We start from the raw sequence: 19684 nt of genomic DNA, 5'->3' as shown, positions 1-19684 counted from the left end.
GGTGGGTGTGCGCACTCGGTGACGTAGTGAAAGCTTGGGTGAGTGAACGGTGACGTGCTTGTGTCTTCAGGCGCTCACACACTCCGGACACTCGACTGTAACCGTTACAACCCACAGCGAGGCTGGTGTGTAGGTGTGGGTGGGAGGGTCAGTCAAGGGAGGACTCTACTCTTCCCGCTCAACGACACCGTATGGGAGGGTGGAGGAGTGAGAGAGAGAGAAAAGGGAGGGTAGCGCAGCGAGGAACCCACCCCAACCATTCGTCCGTGAAAGCGAAGGAACAGGGGGTACCTCCTCCCAGTCTCCACCCTCCTCCCCACCCCAGTTTGGCTTTTGCCTCCTTGTGAATCGTGTCAAGAAAAGATGTAGACGATGACGACGGCGCTGCAGCGAGTAACAGCCTGTGTGCGGCAAGCCAGGAGCGTTTTCATTGTGTCAGGCCACAAGCGAGCCAGCGAGAGAACGAGAGAGAGAGAACGAGTGCTCGCGCGCGCGCGAGAGAGAGAAAGAAATAATAATAATAAAAAAAAATCCCCACCACCACCACCGTCCCGAAGGCGTGACGTTCCCTCAAGTATGCTGTGACGTACGTAAACTTGATAGACGTTGCTGCGGCAACGGCGCCTTCAGCCAATGGGCTGCGGCTGCTGGCGTGTCAATCACGCGCCTATCGCGCCTTTGTGTGCGCGCGCGCCGACCCGGAGGGTCTGCCAATCGAGTCCCAGGCCTCGTGGAGAGTGAGGCAAGACTCCGCCGTCCACGTGTGGCCCCTGTTCAGTTGGTCGTGTAGATAGGTAGCTGTAGAGACGATAGTAGGGAGGGAACTATGAAGATGGATTCTCAAAACTCTCAAACGAACTCGGACGAAATACCCAACGACCCCGGGTAAGTGTTCTTGCTTTCTTGTTTACGTTGTTGTTGTTGACTCCCCTCTATGTTGTGACTCGTGAAGTAATTTCCGCCTTGTCTGCTAAATTCTCGAGTGTGACGAGTGTGCGTGGCATCATTGATTTGTTAGTATGTATGTGTGTTTGTATGTCTGTCTGTCGACTTGTTTGTTTTCCTCCCTCGTCGTTCTGAGAGAGAGAGAAGGGTTTGGGTTTCGTTGTTGTTGTGTTGTGGAATGTGTGTACAGGCTTGGGTCGGTCGGTGTTGGTGTTGCTGTGCTTCCCTCCTGTGTTAACGGTTGTTTTCGGGGTTGCAGGAAAATGTTCATCGGAGGCCTGTCTTGGCAAACTTCAGCGGGTGAGTGCATTAAAACCTTCTTCCTGTTCCCCCATCCCATCGAATGCTGCCTCCGTGCCACTGCTGCTGCTGCCGTGCTACAGTCGCTGCTGCTGCTGCTGCTTTGGTGCTGCAGGCTCTGCGAGGGGTTCTGAGAGAGAGACTGGCAATCTTGTTATCACCTCTTCTTGCTCTTCGCGCCTTTTTGCTGGGGGGACGGCAGCTCGTGCAGTATTACCGTGTAATGAGGTTTACACATCCTATTCCACCCCGTGTACGACCGTCGATAACACACCCCACACACACCAGGAGAGATAGCGGTCCGTACTGTTGTCCGACGGCTACAGCGATGCCAGGTCTCGTTGGTGTCGGTGTCCATGATGGTGGTGGCGAGTGTATGTGTTGCCGACGACTGGGTTGTAATGGCATACACTCCTCCCCTCCCTTCCATTGATTCACTTGGCTTTCCCAGCTGGCTGAGGAATTTTTTACGCGACGGGAGGGAAGAAATCCTCATTGACGTGTGTGCTGGTGGTGGTGGTGGTGGTGTGCTGTGTGTTGTTTACTGATGGCGACTTGGCTCTCCCTCCCTTACCTCCCGACCTCGACCTCGCCACGCCTGGCTGCTTGCTTGCGCGCCGTGGGCTTTAGCGGTGTGTGGGGGTGTGTTGGGAGGCTCGATGGATGGTGTGTAGTGAATATGTGTGTCGTTAGTCGATCTACGCACGGAGGGGCGAGAGAGAGAGGAAAGCTGTGTTACAAAGTTGAACATGACTCACCGCCTTGACGAGGCCCTCGCGCTAAGTGCTAATGTCGCCCGGCCCGGCGCTGGCTGGCAGGATAAAGGAGGTTTTTATTCTCCTGTCGGGGAACTAGAATGGGTTTTGTTTGAAGAGCGTACGTCACCTGTGTGTGTGTACTCAGGTAACACGGTGAGACAGAGTGTGAGAGAATGAGAGCGAGAGCGCTACTACAACTAACTTCCCCCACTCCACCCTTCCCCTCCTCCACCTCAACTTCCCGCTGTGTTAAAACTGTGATTGCGACTCCGTCTACCCTCCCCAGGTATGCCCTCTTTTTCTAATCTCCGCAGATATGTGCACTCTTTTATTTCTCCTGCTTTCAATCTCTGAACTTGTCTGGCAAGCGGCCTTGTAAGTCAGGCCACGAATGATGTATTTATTTCGACATAGGCGACCAGACTCGAGAGCTGATTATGGAAACCAGGGGGGTCACATCAGTTGAATGAGTGACCTCTAACCCCATGCACCTTCTTGTACTGTTTGTTACCTGTGGCGGGCAGGTAGTAAGATAGTGCTTGCTTCTCAGTCACGTGTTTGATTGCTCACTATTAAATCAAAATAACATTTTATTCAATCCGAACTTACCCCTTGGTTAGTTTCTGTCAGTTAAGTCAATGCTCTCGTTGCAAATTTTCAAGGTTCTCTCTTTCACTCGTTTGCTCGTTTATTTACAACATCTGTTTTCCTGTTGTAGTCGTTAAGCAGTTGTGTTTCACTGTGGAAGGACAAACAAAGTGCATGTAAACTTCCATCCCCTTTCCGCCCAAACACACACACCCTTCCCCCTGTCAAGTGTTTTTTTGACCAAAGGGAAGTCGACCCTAAAGTCGCTTGACTGCCAGGACGAGGAGCGAAGAGGGCGATGGTCTTCACGTGCGAATGGAGTGTTTCTCAGTCGTGAGAAGAGAACAGCAGAGCATGGAGACAAACACCAAGTCCACTGTGGTCACGACGGGTGGCTTCTCCACGCACCCGTGTAAAGCTCGGCGCCACCCGAGATTCCAGAGCGGAGAAAAGAGGCATCAGTGACGGTTCTCTGCTTGTCATGTCGGGTCTGGCTGGTGCAAGTGTTCTCGGGTCAAATCCCGAGCTGCATCAAGGTTGCAACCTCCTTCCTCTCGCCCTAATCACCATCAGATATTGGTAAAGATTGTGTCTGTCGTCGAAAATTAGGGGCGACATCATTGAAAGCAAAGCTGCTGCAGCTTCAATAGTCCTCGTGGAAGATAGAAATTAGAGAGGAAGAGGTTTAAAAAAATAAAGGATTGCAAAAGCTTTTTTTCTGGATGGACTTTTTCGTGGCGATCCCTGACCGTGGCAAGTTGCCGGTAATGGGCAACACGACGACTGTTAGTGATGAACACTTATCTTTCGAGGAGAGTCTGCAAACCTCAGGAGGATTCTGCGAAAGGCTGTGGAAAAAAAAAAATACGGGGTTGGGGTTGAAGTGGAGGAGAACTGCTGCCGTTTGTGGTCATTTATTTTGCTGCAAATGTCTGTGAGCTGACATTTTTACCGTGTCGGCGGAGAAAAAAGAAGATGGTGATACGGAAGGAAAAAAAAATTTAAAGCACTTGAACGGTTGGAGGCCATACTGTTGGATACGCGCGTTGGAAGAGGAAAGCAAGAGTGGTGGAAATAAATACTTAGAGGTGTACGGGAGTACGAGCATGCCTGCCTCGGTGACGTTTCTGCCCTCGGCAAGGTCATCAGCGACGCACGCACGAGAGTGACGTATGTGCACGCGCCTGCATCGTCAAGTCGTGTCTCGGGACGAGTGTTCGAATGTGTGAGTGCATATTGCGCAGCCAGTGGAGTGCGACCTGCAGTAGTCGCTGGATTACATCACTGGAGCTGAGCGATTGTTGCCCTGATGGAGCTTGACAGTCAGGCTTGTCCATTTTTATTTATGTATATAAACATCGTGTTAGCGCCGCCCAGTGATGATGCTGTTCGTATCTCGCGGTTTGCTGACTCAGTCTCTGGGGGTAGTGTGATGGGAGGGGGGTAGGTAGGCCCAGCCAGGAGTTCTAACGAGCAAATAGTTCTCCCCTTGTACGTCTCTCACACTCACACACATCTTCACTTTTACTCCTTTGTGCGATAACCGTCTCCCACGCCCCACCCTTCCTGTTTGGCGCCCTGTGAACCCGCCCACCCCACCTCCACCCCTGACCCCTTCTCCACCTTCCCCCCCTTTCAGAAACTCGAGATACGTCTGTGTGCGAGTTGGGGTGGTGGTGGTGGTGGTACACCTGCCAGCCTGCAGCTCGTGGCGCCCAGCTCTGCCCAGTTGGCTCCTCGCTTCCCTCGTTCTTGACATCCGCTCTCTCATTCCCTTTCCATCCATCGCATCATCCATTCCTTCCACCTTTTTTTTTTTTCGTTTTTTTTTTCTTATTTTCTCCCCATCCCCCAGTCTCTCTCTCACTCTTTCTCTCTCTCACCATGCCTGTGTATGAGCTTTCATCCCTCTCTCTCTCTCCAGTCGTGCCGTCTGCAGCACTGAAACGTGGGAGGCGCCGGCAGGCTATTTTTAGCGGCAATTACGTCATGTGTTATCGGCAATTGCAGGTTCGTCTTTCAATTACGTGCAGCGTGCGCGCATACTTCTGATGGGACACCAACGCCTGTGTGCTGGCACTGCGGTCTCTTTCTCTTGTGTGGTTTGGTTTGAACCCTCTCTTGCTGACTTTAGAATACTCGGTTTTTTTCCCTTTCCTGCGGTTGACATTTTTTCGTTCTTTTTTTTTTTCCTTTTGTTTTTGTTTTTTTTTTTTTTTTTTTTTGTCTTTCTTGCCATCTTTAACAGAATGTCAATATTTTTATTTTTGTTTTTATGTTCAGTCAATGCTTTTTTTTTCTTTGTTGCTGTCTTTAGAATTAGTCCTAGTCTCAGTTCTAGTCGCATCAGTCCTTCTCAGTATCTCCCTTTTTTTAAACCCTGAACTTTAGAGTTGCTCCTTTTTTTTTTCTCTCTTCAGAATTCGTTTTCATCCTTCTCTTTACAATTCGTTTTCATCTTTCTCGTTGCCTTCTTTCACACCTCTTTTTAGACGAGTCCCATCGTGTTCGCAATTGTATCCACTGAGTGCACAGCTCCAAGCAATCTTGACAAAGAGGTGATTCGCACTCTTCACTTTTTCCCTTGGATACGCATGCGCACTTGAGGTATTGCACAGTGAGAGAAAGATGTATTAACAAAAAAAAAAAAAAAAAAAAAAAAGAAACGAACGTGGAAGAAAAAGAAAATCCGACACTCAGGAGGTTCGATGCGTCTGCGGACGCTTGGTGCACTGAAGTTTGCCTGATGAGATGGTCAATTTTCTTGGTGCATGCGCTCTTTTCTCCACTTGTGACTGTAATTAGTGTCAAGGTATGAGCGCACAACCACAAGTGGACCAAGTCTCTCAGACTGGACCTTCACCCGAACAGCTGCCATCTCAGACAGGGGTCAGAACATTGACCGCGGTCATGGTTTCCTACCGAGGTCGGCAACCAAAGACACGAACCTTCAGCTTCCATCGACCAGCGAAAGTCCTCAGCTTCCACTTCTTGGGCAATTAAAAAAAATTTCAACAAGGGGAAAGCTTTTTGCTGCCTAATTTCCGAAAAAAAATTGTGCTCCGGAATCCAATCCTTCCTTCGCATAAGCTGACTCTTTTAACGAAGTTTGTTTTGCAGTATTTATACCATCATGATTGCCTATGTCTTCAAGTCCAAGACTTGTCAATTCTGTTCTCCAAGAATACAGTCTGCCGAAGCCACAATTTTTCACTTTCTTCTCTCGTGGGGAGCAGCCAGAGAGGTCTCTTCACAAAGTCGGTGGCTAAAACTATTTTCAGGTCCTGGAAGGTTTATTCACAGTGTAGTCTATCGACAGCCGCGCCTTGTAAACAAAGTTTACCTGATCACGGGGACGACCGGTACCAGTGGAACAGTGTTTGAGTGTGTTTTCCTTTCCTGAACGGATCCTGCAATTCTCCTAAGCTCGTGGTTTTCCTTCCTGTCAATCATGCATCCTCCCCTTACTCACGATTGTATCTCTGGTAAAATCTCGGGCAGACTCCCATCTCCTCTGGTTTTGCTGCTGTGTTGTTGAACCTCTCACCACTCCGCCATTTGTTTGTTTAGGTGCAGCTCCTCCCTGGCTACGACTGGCCCCGGAGATACTCGCCTCCCGCTCCACGTGTCCTTCTGTGTTTCAGCCACAAAGGTTGGCTGTTTGGAGCGATGTGGTCGCCAGGTTGCTCCAACCTAGCGGCGACTTTATTGATGTTCACATACTTTGGTCCACAGCGCATGCGCGAGGCCTGACGGAAGAAGGCTGGGTTAGGAGGAGTGGGGTGGTGTGGTTGGGGTGGGTTGTGTCGTAAGACATGGTGGTGGTGGTGGTGGTGGTGGTGGTGGTGGTGGTGGTGGTGGTGGCAGAACACTTGGCAGGCTGAGCGGGTGGAGCTGCTGATCGATACGACGCTGTCGTCGACCACATCGCCGGCCGCCGCTGACCTCGGAGTGCCGGTGGAGGGCGAGGTTACAGCAGGATGCTTACGGATTCTCTCACATCAGTACAGGAGGAATCCGCTGGAGCACCCGACAGCTGACGTCACCCAGACACGCGAGCCAAGAGAAGACGAGTCGTGGACAAGATTGAAGAGTTCCAGTCTGGTCCGGCATGCAACTTCCTCCCAAGCACGAGCGAATTGCACCGAGAGAGAGAGAGGGCTGAATGGGATGAAGTCCATCCTTGGCCGGTGATGATGTCCAAACCCAATTTAGAACACGAATAACCGCGATTTTTTTTTTATTTATTTTTTTTGCATTGCAGTTGATTTCTCACTACATCAGTCCTCCTTCCCTCCTTTGCCGCCATGCTTGTTTATCCAAACGGTAGTAGGTTGTTGTCGCTGTTGTCGTATTGTCTATGGCTGCCCGGTGCCCTGACCCTCGTCACCACTTTCGCTTGTCGCAGATGGGGCAAGGTCAATCTGTTCCCCCTCCTCTCTCCCTCTCTCATATATCCTCCTCCCCCCATCGACTTCTCTCACCACTCAGCCAGCGGTTTTTGCCTCTGACCCCGAGAAACTATGACTCTTGACCTCCGCAGACCGTGACTTCTCGTGGTGACGTCCGCAGTCTCTGTCGTTGTGTTATTTTTGGTGTATTTGACCACCCCCACCTCCAGAGATGTAAACAGTTGTAACACTGTTCACATCATAACAGACGATCGATTCCTCCCGTGAACATGACGTCAGTTCAGCTTAGTCTCATCATTTCTGCCGAAAGATGTCGGGCGAGGGAGGGAAGGGAAGAGGAGGGGTCCAGCCTCATCAACAGAGCTGAGGCTACTGGCCAGTTATGAAAATTCTCTGTCAGGCGATATTAAAAACACTTCTCATTTCCGGAATCTTTTTTTTTTTTAAGGACTAACGGATATTTTTACCCGTCAACGTTGGATGCACTTTTATTTCTTCAACTTTTTCATACCGAACTCCTGATCTTTATTCTCCCTCGTGTGTGTGTGTGAGAGAGCGATCGTGTTTGTGTGTGTGAGGGAGAGTGTGTAAATGAGAATGTGTGTGTGTGAGAGAGAGAGAAGTGTGTGTGTGAGAGAGAGAAGTGTGTGTGTAGACAGGAATGCTCACTGTAGACGAAGTAGACGAGGGTTTCGGTTCTTTATCACTCTATCATGTGACGCACTCTCACCGCGCGCATTGCACGAGGGACGTGCAGATGTGAAGTGACGTATCGCCTGAAGTGGAAAGCTCTACTTAATGTTCGTCTTCCATGATGAGGCTGGGGACTGGGGCAGGCTACACGACAAAGTCTGACCTGCTTCTGGGACGACTGCGGCTTCGTTTGCATTTCGCTGGTCGTTAACAGGGTACATCAGTGACAGGGTACATCAGTGATCCCTCCTCCTGTCCCTCGTTTGAAAATACTCGCGTGTGTGTGTGAATCAGGCGGGGAAGGGAAGAGAATTCTTCTGTGTAGTCCACAATCTATTCTACAGTTGTTTTCTCAAACTGATGAGCGTTGAGAGTCTTTGTCAAAAAAATACAACCCACCCGGAGTTGGCCTGTGACATTTCGGTGGATGTAGGTTGTGGTTGTAAAGCCCGCACTTTGCTGTGGCCCAGCTTTTGTGAGAGCAGTGCTCATTCCCTCTCCTCCACTGCATTCCCTCAGGTTCCCTTCCTTTCTTCGAGTTCTCATCTCTTGGCTGGTCACCTGGGTACAGCTCCGCCACTGCGCCACACGGGAACCCTGGCCGGCCACAGGTCCGACTATCGTCTTCATCACTGAAAACTACTTAATTTTTTTTCTCTGCCTGAAGGGATTGAACACGGGTTCCATTGTTTACTGCAAATGTATCGGAACTGCTGAAATTTTCCAAAAAAATACAGGCGATGACAGGATTCGAACCGCTCGTCAGTCTTCTCGCGCGAAAGCTTCCGAGAAAACTGAGATGAGAGTTGTTTCAGCTCTGATGTAGGTCCAGTGCTCGCTGTTGTCTACTAACATTCCAGTTCAGTTCCCCATCTACCCCATATCCTTTTTCGGTTTAAGATAACTGAAGCTGAAGGTATTCCGAAATAAACCTGTCAACGGGTATCCACAGATGGCGAGGGCGATAAAAGTAACAGGGTGGATGTGTGTTTAGCATTGGATGAAAGGGAAAAATTGACAAAATGGGGTGCAGAGTATTTACTCAGGTTCTGAAAGACGGATGGGCTGCATTTCTCACCTCTTATTTTATTTATGTGCGGGGATAGGGATGGGATCGTCTCCTACCAACACCCACACAAGCGCAGTCTTGTCTTTTCGTCCTGATCGCTGTGTTTGGCTCATTTGTGATATAAATAAATTATAAACACCATTATAAACACAGGACAGTTGATTTCAGACTTTGATGTGATCAGCGAGTCTGTTGGAATTCCATTAGTTACTGTGAGCAGATTGTTTCTAGGGAAAATGTCATGATTACATGTTGGCTGTCATTAACTAGAAATGATGACAGTTCATTTGCAGAGCTAGTCTGATGACAATGCCATCTATTTAATGGTTAATAGGTTTTCAGTTTGTTTATGTTGTTGGTTACATGGATTTCTTTGTCTTTTTTTTCCATAGAATCTCTGAGGACGTACTTTGACAAATTTGGCGAAATCAAGGAATCAATGGTGATGAAAGATCCCACCACAAAGCGATCTCGGTAAGTGGTCAGCCTGTCCTACTGCGTGTGTGTGTGAGTGTGTTTGTGAGTGTGTGAGTGTGTGAGAGAGAGAGTTTTGTCTAGTGTGTTTCTGTGTTCGGAGGACAGCACTTTGTTTTCGCTAGAGTCAGCAGCAGCAGCTATTTGCCTAGTACTACGTTTTCGCCACGTAGTTAGAACGTACGACGTAGACTTTCATTGCTCCCTCTTACCTTCTTTTGTAGATGACCACCCCTCGCCCTTCCGGTCCCGTGTCTAGACTAGTCTACTGGCTGCTTCGTGTCCTCGTTGTACTGACACAGGGAGGAGCTATCTTCACGGTGCATTACCTGTCGAGTGCCGGCAGAGATAGTTCTTCCCCCACCTACCCCACACACCCCTCCCATGCGACGGCGAAACCGTTTTCTTGCATCTTTCCACAACACCTACCTATCTTAAAATCATGATAGAACCTGTTGTCAGCAGGTGCGTGTTGGTGCGGAATGGCGGAAACCATTTCTTGGCCCGCTAACGAACGTTTTGTGTAACATCAAGTGTAGGCACGCCACCCAACACACGTCATCCACCCCACACCCTGGCCTTGTCACACTCGCAGATACGGGAATACTTTCCCACAGCTTCTGCCAAGAGAGGTAAAGTGAACACGCGCTCACTACCACACACACCCCTCCCCTCTCTCTCTTGTTAAAAAGAAGATTTAAAAACCAAACAAACGTTAGGTCATGACCTGACGCCATTTTAAGTGCTGGAGGAGGTTCGGGGGGAAGCGGATGGTGGGTAGTGGTGGGTAGGTGAGAGTGAAAGAGGATATTAAGGCAAAAGGCAGGTGTAAATTTATCTGGCGAAGGCAAGCGGTGCCTCCCGTCTCCCTGTAGCGGTGCCAGGAACATTAATTATGATAATCGCCGCAGTGTCGGGATTTACAACTCGAGGGGGGAGTGGGGCGAGGGTCTTTAGTGACGCTCATCTCCCTCCCTCCACCCGTCTAACGAGCTGTAAATCTCGCCCGGCGGCGAGGGCGGCAAGTGAGAGTTGCGTGGGTGGGGGTCGGGTGGGGTGTGTGGGGTGGCGGGGGTACCAACGGTTTACCTGTCTGCCAACACACGTCACACAGGTAAGGAGGCTCGCCAGTCTGGCCGCCGTCCACCATGCCGGAGTTTTGGAGAATCGCTGAACAGCATTTGACTTTGCCAGTCATGTTACCCCCCTTCTCCCTCACCACCAACACCTACCTACCCTCCTCCCTCAGTATCAACCCCTCTGCACTTCTCGATCACTGTCACCTCCCGTTCCCTTGCTCCCTCCCTCCTCCACACTCACGTTCACCTCTAGCGCCAACAACCTTCATGTCTTCACTACTGGGGTGTGTGGGGTGGAAATCGAGAAACAGCTGACTTTATGAGGAGGGGGTTGTGGGTGGATGGTAGCTGTACACTACAAATGTTCAGTCGGGTATGTTCTGTACCCGAGAGCCATCTTCTGACTGTTTCGCTTCTTACATTTCAAGCTCGCACGGGATCAGGTTAGGAAGAGGTGGGGTAAAGAAGTTCGAGGAATAGTAGTCACAGACACGGGGTAAGCCAGTCCTTTCTCTCCTGTCGTCGTGAGGTGTTTTCACTCTCCGCGGGATAAAAGACAACCCGTTCTTTGCACGAGCTCTTTATGAGGACGTCACGTGGTTTGCGTTACCGTTACATTGAAACGTCCGCAAGCTTACAAATGTATGTATATAACGGGTGGGGACTTTTGTCTCGCCCTCCACTGGCTGTTGATGACCCCGAGTATATTGGGAAAGTTCCATCGACGTTGACTCGCATCGCCGTGGCGATGAATGCACCCGGCGCCATTGTCGGGTACAGTGTCGAGGGTATGTCACCCTCGGTCTTTTGAGCTCGAGTCTCGGGTCCTGGGAGAAGAAGGACGGAATGAAACGGTGGTTTCTTTGCTCAAGTAATCTCTCCTAGCTACGGGGTTATTTTTATTTTATTTTTTTATTTTTATTTTTTGATTGCCTGCGTTTCCTCGTCGTCTGGCATCTCGCCTGCAGGATCGTCTAGACGTTGTTGTCGTGTTGAGAGACGCTCGTGATCGAGACCCTAGAGGCACTCAGTTGGCAGACCCTGGAGGCACTCATGGTGGCTAGGACCCCAGGGGCACTCTCACTTGCTGGCATTTTGGGGGGAGGCCTGCAGGATGCTCAATCAAGTCTTCGATCAATTTTATTCTGTCGGGTCTGGTGGTGACCTCTGCGCTGGAAACTCTTTCCACCAACCGTCGAAGGAAAAAAAAATGTTTAAAAAAATTTACTTCTTTTATTTATTCGCTTTGGAGCAGGTGGCAGTATTTTTCTGTTTCCATTGTCGCTGTTCCTCCCCCGACAACTTGCCACTAATTCTGTCTCGCACCCTGATTATTAGTCTTGTGTGGAAGGGTGTAGAACTAGGACATGTCGTCTGCTCAAGCTTCTAGGGTTGAGGAGGTGGTGGAGCACGAGCTTACTACCCATTGCTGTAATTGGGGAAAGTTTTATCGGCGATTCCCTCCTGACATTCAGTGAATGCATGAGGTGTGCGATGAGGATCTTTTGGTCATCGATGACAGCACAGACAAACAAGTAGATGACAGTTGATGTTTTACAGTTTGTCGCTCACCCTAGTCATCACCCTCTCATCACCCACCTCCTCCAGTCACTAGCCAGACCTAGCTCCATCAGTCGACACTTTACTACACCTAATGATGTGTGAACATGTCAAAGTTCAAAGTTTAAACATGTGTTGCAAGAGTAGATAGGTGATAAGTCCCAATTAGCTTACAGGTATCTGTACAAATATGGGGTAAACATAGATACCTGTGTGGGTATTGCCTCAAAGATGTCAGTTGTCAGTATGTAATAATACTGTAACAGTGAGTGTCATTGTGACATATAAACATCTTGTAACAGTGTAGTAAACATAGTGTAACAGTGTAGTAAACATGTAGCAGTGTAGCAGTGTAGCCATGGTGTGGAGGCAGACATCAGGTCGGAGGACAGGGAGGCGCCATGGCTGTGGAGTCGCTACTCGCCAGGCGCTCAATTTTCTGCCGACCTACATTCCTGTGTTCCCAGCCAGCTTCCCCCACAATTACGGTAAAATGGCGGTCAGCGACAATCGCTAGCGGGGGGGTCAATTATAGCCACGAGGGGGTGGAGTGAGAAAGAGAGAACAAACTGAAGGAGACTTTCTCGCGCGCTTTTCCGACTGATGGAGAGGTTCTGGAACGCCACGACCATCGGATGTTGTTTTTTTTTTTTCTTTCACCACCGCGGATGTCAAACACGGGGAGTGAACGGGAGGGATGAAGGAGGGTGAGAGATGGTGGTGGTGGTGGAGGGAAGCATCAGTTGTGCCAGGTATTTACTGGGCGCCGGTGACAGACAACACACACCGCACACAGTTGCGATGAACAGATAAGGAGGACGGGTAGCCAATAAATAAAATAACAAAGTTTGGTGAGGCAGGACTCGTACAAGGAATCAACAATAAACAAGTAGAGTAGTAAGTAGTTAAACAGACGGGGAGACAAGCCTACACCATGTCCTAGATGTTGAACAGATATCACATTAAATTAAAAAAAATAATAATAAAAGTGTACACATATCACTTATACTAAATTTTGACAGGTGTGAGTGGAGATGTTTCAGTAGTTGTCATCAACAGTAGATAACAGATAAACACATCTGTCAATCGTAACAATAATTTTTGTGTTGTGTGTGTATACCGGGTGGGTATTGCTAGCAATTCACAATCACCATGAATCGGTTTGACACTAGGACCTCTTGGAATAGCTTTGTGTGTGAACAACTTTTGCTGCCAGTGAGCAGGACTCAGCATTCATCCATCGATGAGTTTGCTGCTTGTGAGCTTTTCTTGCCCGGCAAACAATAACACGATGACAACAGTCAGGTGCCAGAGAAAAGTAAGGACACGTGGACTTTCCTTCAGATGGCGGACACAAGTCAAACATTAAATTAAATCAAGGGCTGTGATAGAAAATTCCAGAATCTTTATAACTAAAATAATTTTGATATTTTTTATTTCTGGAGAAAAAACTTTGATTAAACTAAAGTCGAACCCTGACGAATTTTTTTAATATTTTAGGTGGGTATATAACGAGTTACCTCCCTTGGCTTTCCTGTCGGGAAAAGAAATGATTGGTGCGCATGCCCAAAGCGACATTCATTAATTTATATATATTAAAATATTAAAACAAAAGAACACCTGTCCACCCGGTAGTGTAGTGGTCAGAGCACTTGCTTGTCATCACTGTTGTCAGATGTAGATGTAGATGCAGGGTTGAGGTCAGGGAGCCGATATCAATGTTTGTTTATTTGTAGTAAAAATAAAAATAAATAAATAGGTTATGAATGGTCTTGTGCTGTTCATCCTTTCCATCTTCTCGCCCTGTTCTATCCCCTGTCTAATGTAGCAGAGGCACGAGGTTCCCAGTCCATGGAATAAGCGTAGCTTGGTGAATAAACATTTCTCCTTCCTTATTTTATCTTTCTTTCCTTCCTACCCTGTAATAAACGCTCGGCTCCCGTTACGGCAGGTCGCGCGGCCCCGAGATATTTTGAGTAGTGGATAATCCGGGTACCCGGCGCAGCGTCGTTATACAGTCGTGAAAGTAAGACGTTGCCATGACAGCGGGTCTTTAGTTCTAATGTCGCGGGATGAACAGCTCTCTTCTCGGTTACATTCTACCCTTGACAACACAGGTGAAACTGCGATGTTCAGGGACATGTCACGCGAACAGAACAAAAGTTTCGCCCTCGAGTTGGTGAGAGAAATTTTATTTGATGACACAATCATTTGTAAATAGTGCGAATTAAAAGAGAGGGTAATAGGAGCGAGGATAGAGGAAATAATAGTTTGATGAGGAAGGTGATGGTGGACAGGAGAACAGTTTGGAGGGTACAGAGGGTACAGATGTGAACACAATTGTTTACTCGAATGACGAAGATATTAGTATCAACACCTGAGCTGCAGACATCTAAGTTTCAAACACCTGAGTTATTGTGGGTGACGTATGGTCACGTGGTCCTGCAGAGTTCAAGGTTCAGAGTTCAAGCACGGCATGGCCCTGTCATCTCCGGCAGGATGTGAATGGTGTACTAACGGTTACCATTCGGTGCTTTTCCATCGGTTGCTGAGATTCAGTTAACAGAACTTATCCCTAAACGCCAAACATTTTCAGTGCACGTTTTATAAAGAAAAAATAACCGTAACCGTTTTGCCCTTTCTTTCGAGATTTTATACCTTCAAATTAACTTTTATACATCCACATTTTTTCCCCTTTGAACTGTTTTTGGGGACTTAGTGTATCATAGCTGTGCGGGAAAGATCAAATGTGTCTAGGTGTTGTGTACTCCACACTCTTCCAATAATTTGTATATTCATTTGCAAACTTCTCGCGGTCCTGTTTTGTGCAAAGCTTCATTTTTAAATTTATTTTTACGGAGCAGTTTTTAAAACAAAACTGTTTTAAAGAAGCAAATTTAGAAACTGGTTTTCTTCAAACCTCTCATGCGCCAAGCGTTATAAACTCATCCGAAAAATTGTGCTGACGGGAAGGAAAGTCGGGGTGAAACAGTTGTAGCTTATTTAAAACAACTTTAGTTTAAAATAACAGTTTAAAATAGTGTGTGACCACAAAACTGATTACCTTAGCAGACTTCAGACGTAAACGCGTTTAAATTAGAGAAGTGTGGTGCAGCTGACCCCAGAGTTCCTGCCTCTGAACCCTTCGAGTGAAGATGTCAGGAAAGAAAATATTACTCGGCATTTTTTCTGTTTAGCAACATCCTGCCGAGTAAACAAAATCTCCTTGCACAAGAGAGAGAGAGGGAAAGGGTAAGAGCAAGAGGAATGAATCGATCAAGAGATGAAAGGGTGCAAGTTGAAGAGGTGTATGTGTGGGTACGGGTAGGTGGTAGTTAATGTGTGATTACCACATGTGATGTTTAGTGCGGGAGGAGTTTTGTCCAATTAACATCTTCAGAAGGGAGGAGTGCTGCAACCGTTTTAATAGCAAAGTGGAGGGCCAAAAGAATTATGTTAAACCTTTTATATATATATATCTTACACAGAATATCTTCCTTGCTCATCTTCAAAGAAGTGTTGGGTTTGGCGGTGGTCACGTGGCTCAAGCTCACGGTTGGGGTTTGGGTGAGTTTGAAGCTATGACGTCACTAACCGCCCAAACTGGTCGAGCTGGTCCTTGCTTTATTTCTGTGGGGTTTGTGGTCTTTCGAAAATAGCCAGTGAGGGCGAAAGCTAAATGTAGTTGCACCTACCTTCACCTGATTTTATTTATATAAAAATGTCAGCTTATTCTTTTATCGGGTTAAAAGGTGGTTAGGTGAAAGTTTGTGTCCTCTGGTGTCATGAAATCTTACTGGCATGATGGTGGGGTGGTGGTGTACCCACTGAAAGCCTAGACTAGTCTGACCACGGGTACTGTGACCTCACGATGAACTCTTACTGTCTCGTGGCATCGCGATTCTCTCGCGAGACTTTTCGTGAAGCCTGTGGAGGGGCTAACGTGATGGGACACCCCTAACACACCCCAGTCCTCCGGTTTCCAGTCCCACCCCAACAGATAAGAAAGATGTAGATGTGGCATTTTTTGGATTGAAAAATAGACATACAGTCAAATCTCCCTACTATGCCACCCCTCTACTATGCCACTCTCGGTATTATGCCACTTTTGCTCGGTCCCGACTATAAATTCAATGTAAAAAAAAATTTACTATGCCACCCCAGACTCTCCCTACTATGCCACTTTTTTGTGACTGTTAAAAGACACAAGTTGTGAAATTCCACGCAGTGCTCGATTATTATACTCTATGGTAGTGTGGGACATTGCAGTTAGGTGGATGGAACATAGCACGCACACAGGGAGGGTGGAGGCTGGCAATGTGTGTGGGGGGGTGGTGGTCGCTAGCCGGGTGACAGCCACGTGACAGAGGGAAGGTGTGAGGGGGTCGACTAGCGACAGGATGCAGGTGCGCGGATGTGGTTGGGAGGGGTGGAGGATGAAGAGGTGAGGGGGAGAATGAGAGGAGACAGCTAGCGAAGCCGACGATTCTTGAGAGCTTTGGACCAGACCTGGGCAAAGGACTCCTGTCTCTGACCGGCCCGCCCGCCAGTATATATACTATATATACAGTATTGGGTAAAACTGAGTTAACTATATTAGTCCGGCCCTCTAAAACCATCCCAATGTCTCATGCGGCCCCTTGGGAAAATTAATTGCCCACCCCTACTTTTGACTGACGGGTAACTTGAGCAAATAAAGCCGTTTTTACGAACCCTCTCTACTATGCCACTCTCGCTACTATGCCACTTTTGCTCGGTCCCGGTAGGTGGCATAGTAGGGAGATTTGACTGTAGTACTTTTTTTAACTGCGCATGGTAGCTACTTACATTATAACATCTTCTGGCATGTCAGTAGTCATTGAATTCATTGGTGTAGTCAGTTTATTGTGAAGCAAACTAGTCAGCTTAGTTTTTTTATTTATGTAGTATATAAGTAATGGGATTTAGAAGCTTACAACGCGCACTCACGCGCAGAGAGTGTGTGCCTTTATTTATTTATTTCTCTCCTTCTTGCCTTGTAGCAGTTTGGTAGCTTCTTTTTATCTTCAGATTTTTGCGAAAATTCTGTTAGAACGGTTGTTAGTAGTACAACTGGGAGAGAAGTGTAAAGGTGTGTGTGTGTGTGAGAGAGAGAGGGAGAAGTAAAACAAAACAAAACAACAACTCCAAAATGTTTAAAGCAATCGTCAGCTTCGAAATAGTATGTTTTATTTATCTTTTGTTTGATTTTCTAATCTTGACGGTTAGTGTTCGATTCTTTGATATGTCGGGTGTCGTGGTTGTGGCCAAACAAACCTCAAGTCTCAGCGAGCTTTTGCGTGCAATCAGACCTCAGGATAACAAAAATATTTGCGCTGTCAACCTAAAAACAACAAAAATAGAAGGTACAACCGACAAACCATTTAAACTGTCAACTTAAACAAGAAAACAACAAAACAACAAAGAAAATAGGCCGTGAACCTGAACAACAAAAACAATAGATTAACCCGACTGTCAACCTTACAGTAGAACAACAACCAAAGTATTTGTATAGTCAGTGTAAACAACACAACAACTGATAATGGAAGGGTAATTAACGGGTAATGAGCTCCCGGTCCGACCATCCATGGGTATCCACTGCCAGTAGTACCCGTGTAAGACTGCTGTCCTCGCGGTTACAGATCATCTCCCAATCCGGGTATTTGCAGTACAGTGAGTGGAAGACAAAGTTCCTCGAATGATGCAATAGAAATGATTAGAATATTACTTCTGATAATTATTACAATCGACGACAGCGTCCACACAATCCCCGCCTCCCTCCCTGCAGACGTTTGCCCGACCTTTAACCCCGCCAGCTCTGTAGCCAGGGAGTCACGTGGTACAATGAGTCGTGTCTGTGTGTGTGTGAGTGTGTACGCGTGTCTATGTGTGTACATGCGTGTGCGTGCGTGCGTGCATGGGCTTGTCAGCGCTGTAGCTGCCGTAGGTGTGGATTGTTCGTGGAGCTGGGAGCTGGTAGGTTGTTGATGTTGAGTGTCCATTGTCTGCAAGTCATGGTTGTCTTTTTTTTCCAGGGGCTTTGGGTTTGTTACCTACCGCGACCCTGCTAGTGTAGAAAAGGTTCTAGCAAGTGGACCCCACTTAATAGACTCGAAAACGGTACAGTAGCTTCTTTCTTGTCTTCTGTATGCGCATGTGTGCTTGACAATTGCTTTTGTTTACTTAGTCTTAGTCTTTTGACATGTCGCATCACTTTCTTATATTGTGTGCGGGTGTATGTGTGTGCGGGTGTGTGTACGCGTGAATGGTAATCTGCACTTGAAGCTGGAGACATAAATGCATCTGTAGAAGCTTAGTGTTTGCTTGTTTGTTTACCTGCTGTGTGATGACAAACTCTCAACCTGTGCCTGTCCTGTGACTGTGTCTAACCTGTGCCTCCAGACTAACATTCCAGGTAACACTTTGCCTTGCTTTGGTAATTGATGCTTATCATGTTTTCAAGTAGTTTAAAAAATTATTGTTTGTTTGTCAACTTAATGATCTTTTCGTATCTTCTTCCTTATCAGGGTGGGGGAATCAGTTTAACGACACGTAATATATTTCCCGATGAGCCACTTCTTGAAAGCAACCCCCGTCGAGAAAGTTAAGCGAATGTGTATTAATCGAGTAAAAACTCATTCACCTGATGGGTTCCCCCCTCGTGTGATGGGATGTGGTGTGGGTAGGGTGCAAGTAGAAAGCATTTGTGTTGGTATTTAAACTGGGTGGCCTGCGTTTACGACTTATTTTGATAAATTCTTTCTGAGTATGATGGGTAGGTAGCAGGAACGGGTGAGGCACCCGTCTCCGTTTATAGTTGCTGGGGGGTTAGTGAACTGTAACTAACCTCCATCGTCCTCTCCGCAGTAGTGAAAACACATAAACTGACAGCACTTTCCTACCTTCATAAATAAATTATAAAAGCACTGATTTTTTTCCCTGTAGTTGTTGTTTATTGTATTAAAGCAAGTGATACCCCAGAATTCCACGATCATTACCTGAGGTCTGTAAATTCCGGAGGCTTTTCACTACCGTGGGGTGGGTTAGTGCTTTGCGGAGCATGATAGTTGCATTAGATACAGTAAACCACTTACAGTTACATTTTTTAAACCTTGAATTCGACTTCTAAGAAAAAAAAATAAGAGGGCTGACAGAAATCAGAGATGATCCCATGCTACCCGTTCAAAGTGAAGGAAGCTGGGAGAGTACACGGGTACATGGCCTACAGCCTTGTTAGCACAACACCAAGCAGCTGCACACCCGTGACAAACGATTAGCAGGCTTGCTATGATGGGAAGGCGTCTTTACAGACCGAGATTTTCCCGATATCCCCCTGGGGCTAGACCCTGTCCTCCCGCCCTACTCCCCCCACAACACCCCGACCACCCACTTTTTCTGTTTGTCTTTGTGTTCCTGGTGGATGCTGGCATCCAGGGAACCTGAACACTGATGTGATCATCAGCAGTATGTTGCTTGCTGTTGACGGAAGACACATTCTGTCTCTTGCCGGGTGAGCACCCGTCGTGGACACAAGAACTACTTCCTATGTAAAAGTTTCATGCGCAGTGATTTGTTTTGGGTGCGAACCGTGCAAACCTACGCACGTGCTGCTGCGTGTCGGGGTTACCCTAGCAACTTGAGATCGCCAGCAGTATCCCCACAATTCTCAGTTTTACCAAACAATTAAAATAAATAAAATCTGAATAATGTTAGTTTGTATCGCACAGTCCTTACTATTTATTTACCTCTTTATTTGTTTATTTCTTTTTCTCTTTTTTAAAAATTTAG

At 47.3% G+C, this 19684-nt stretch overlaps 1 protein-coding gene across 6 annotated transcripts in view; it reads left to right on the top strand.

Annotated features, from left to right (window-relative positions):
* Window positions 1-575: 575 nt before the first annotated feature.
* LOC112562263 (RNA-binding protein Musashi homolog 2-like) overlaps window positions 576-19684 on the top strand; it is a 134653-nt gene continuing 115544 nt past the window's right edge. The window contains exons 1-4 of one of the 6 annotated variants that reach the window (XM_025235386.1): window positions 576-885; window positions 1205-1245; window positions 9158-9239; window positions 17932-18016. In XM_025235386.1, coding sequence (XP_025091171.1) covers window positions 827-885; window positions 1205-1245; window positions 9158-9239; window positions 17932-18016 — 267 coding nt within the window. In that variant the 5' untranslated portion in view covers window positions 576-826. The remainder of the gene's footprint in view (window positions 886-1204; window positions 1246-9157; window positions 9240-17931; window positions 18017-19684) is intronic. The other 5 variants (XM_025235385.1, XM_025235389.1, XM_025235388.1 and 2 more) reach the window with 5 other exon arrangements.

The sequence above is a fragment of the Pomacea canaliculata genome, linkage group LG4 (assembly GCF_003073045.1).
Source record: "Pomacea canaliculata isolate SZHN2017 linkage group LG4, ASM307304v1, whole genome shotgun sequence".
Classification (NCBI taxonomy): Eukaryota; Metazoa; Mollusca; class Gastropoda; order Architaenioglossa; family Ampullariidae; genus Pomacea; species Pomacea canaliculata.
Note: the sequence above shows the minus strand (reverse complement) of the source record. Positions and strands in the feature narration are given on the sequence as shown.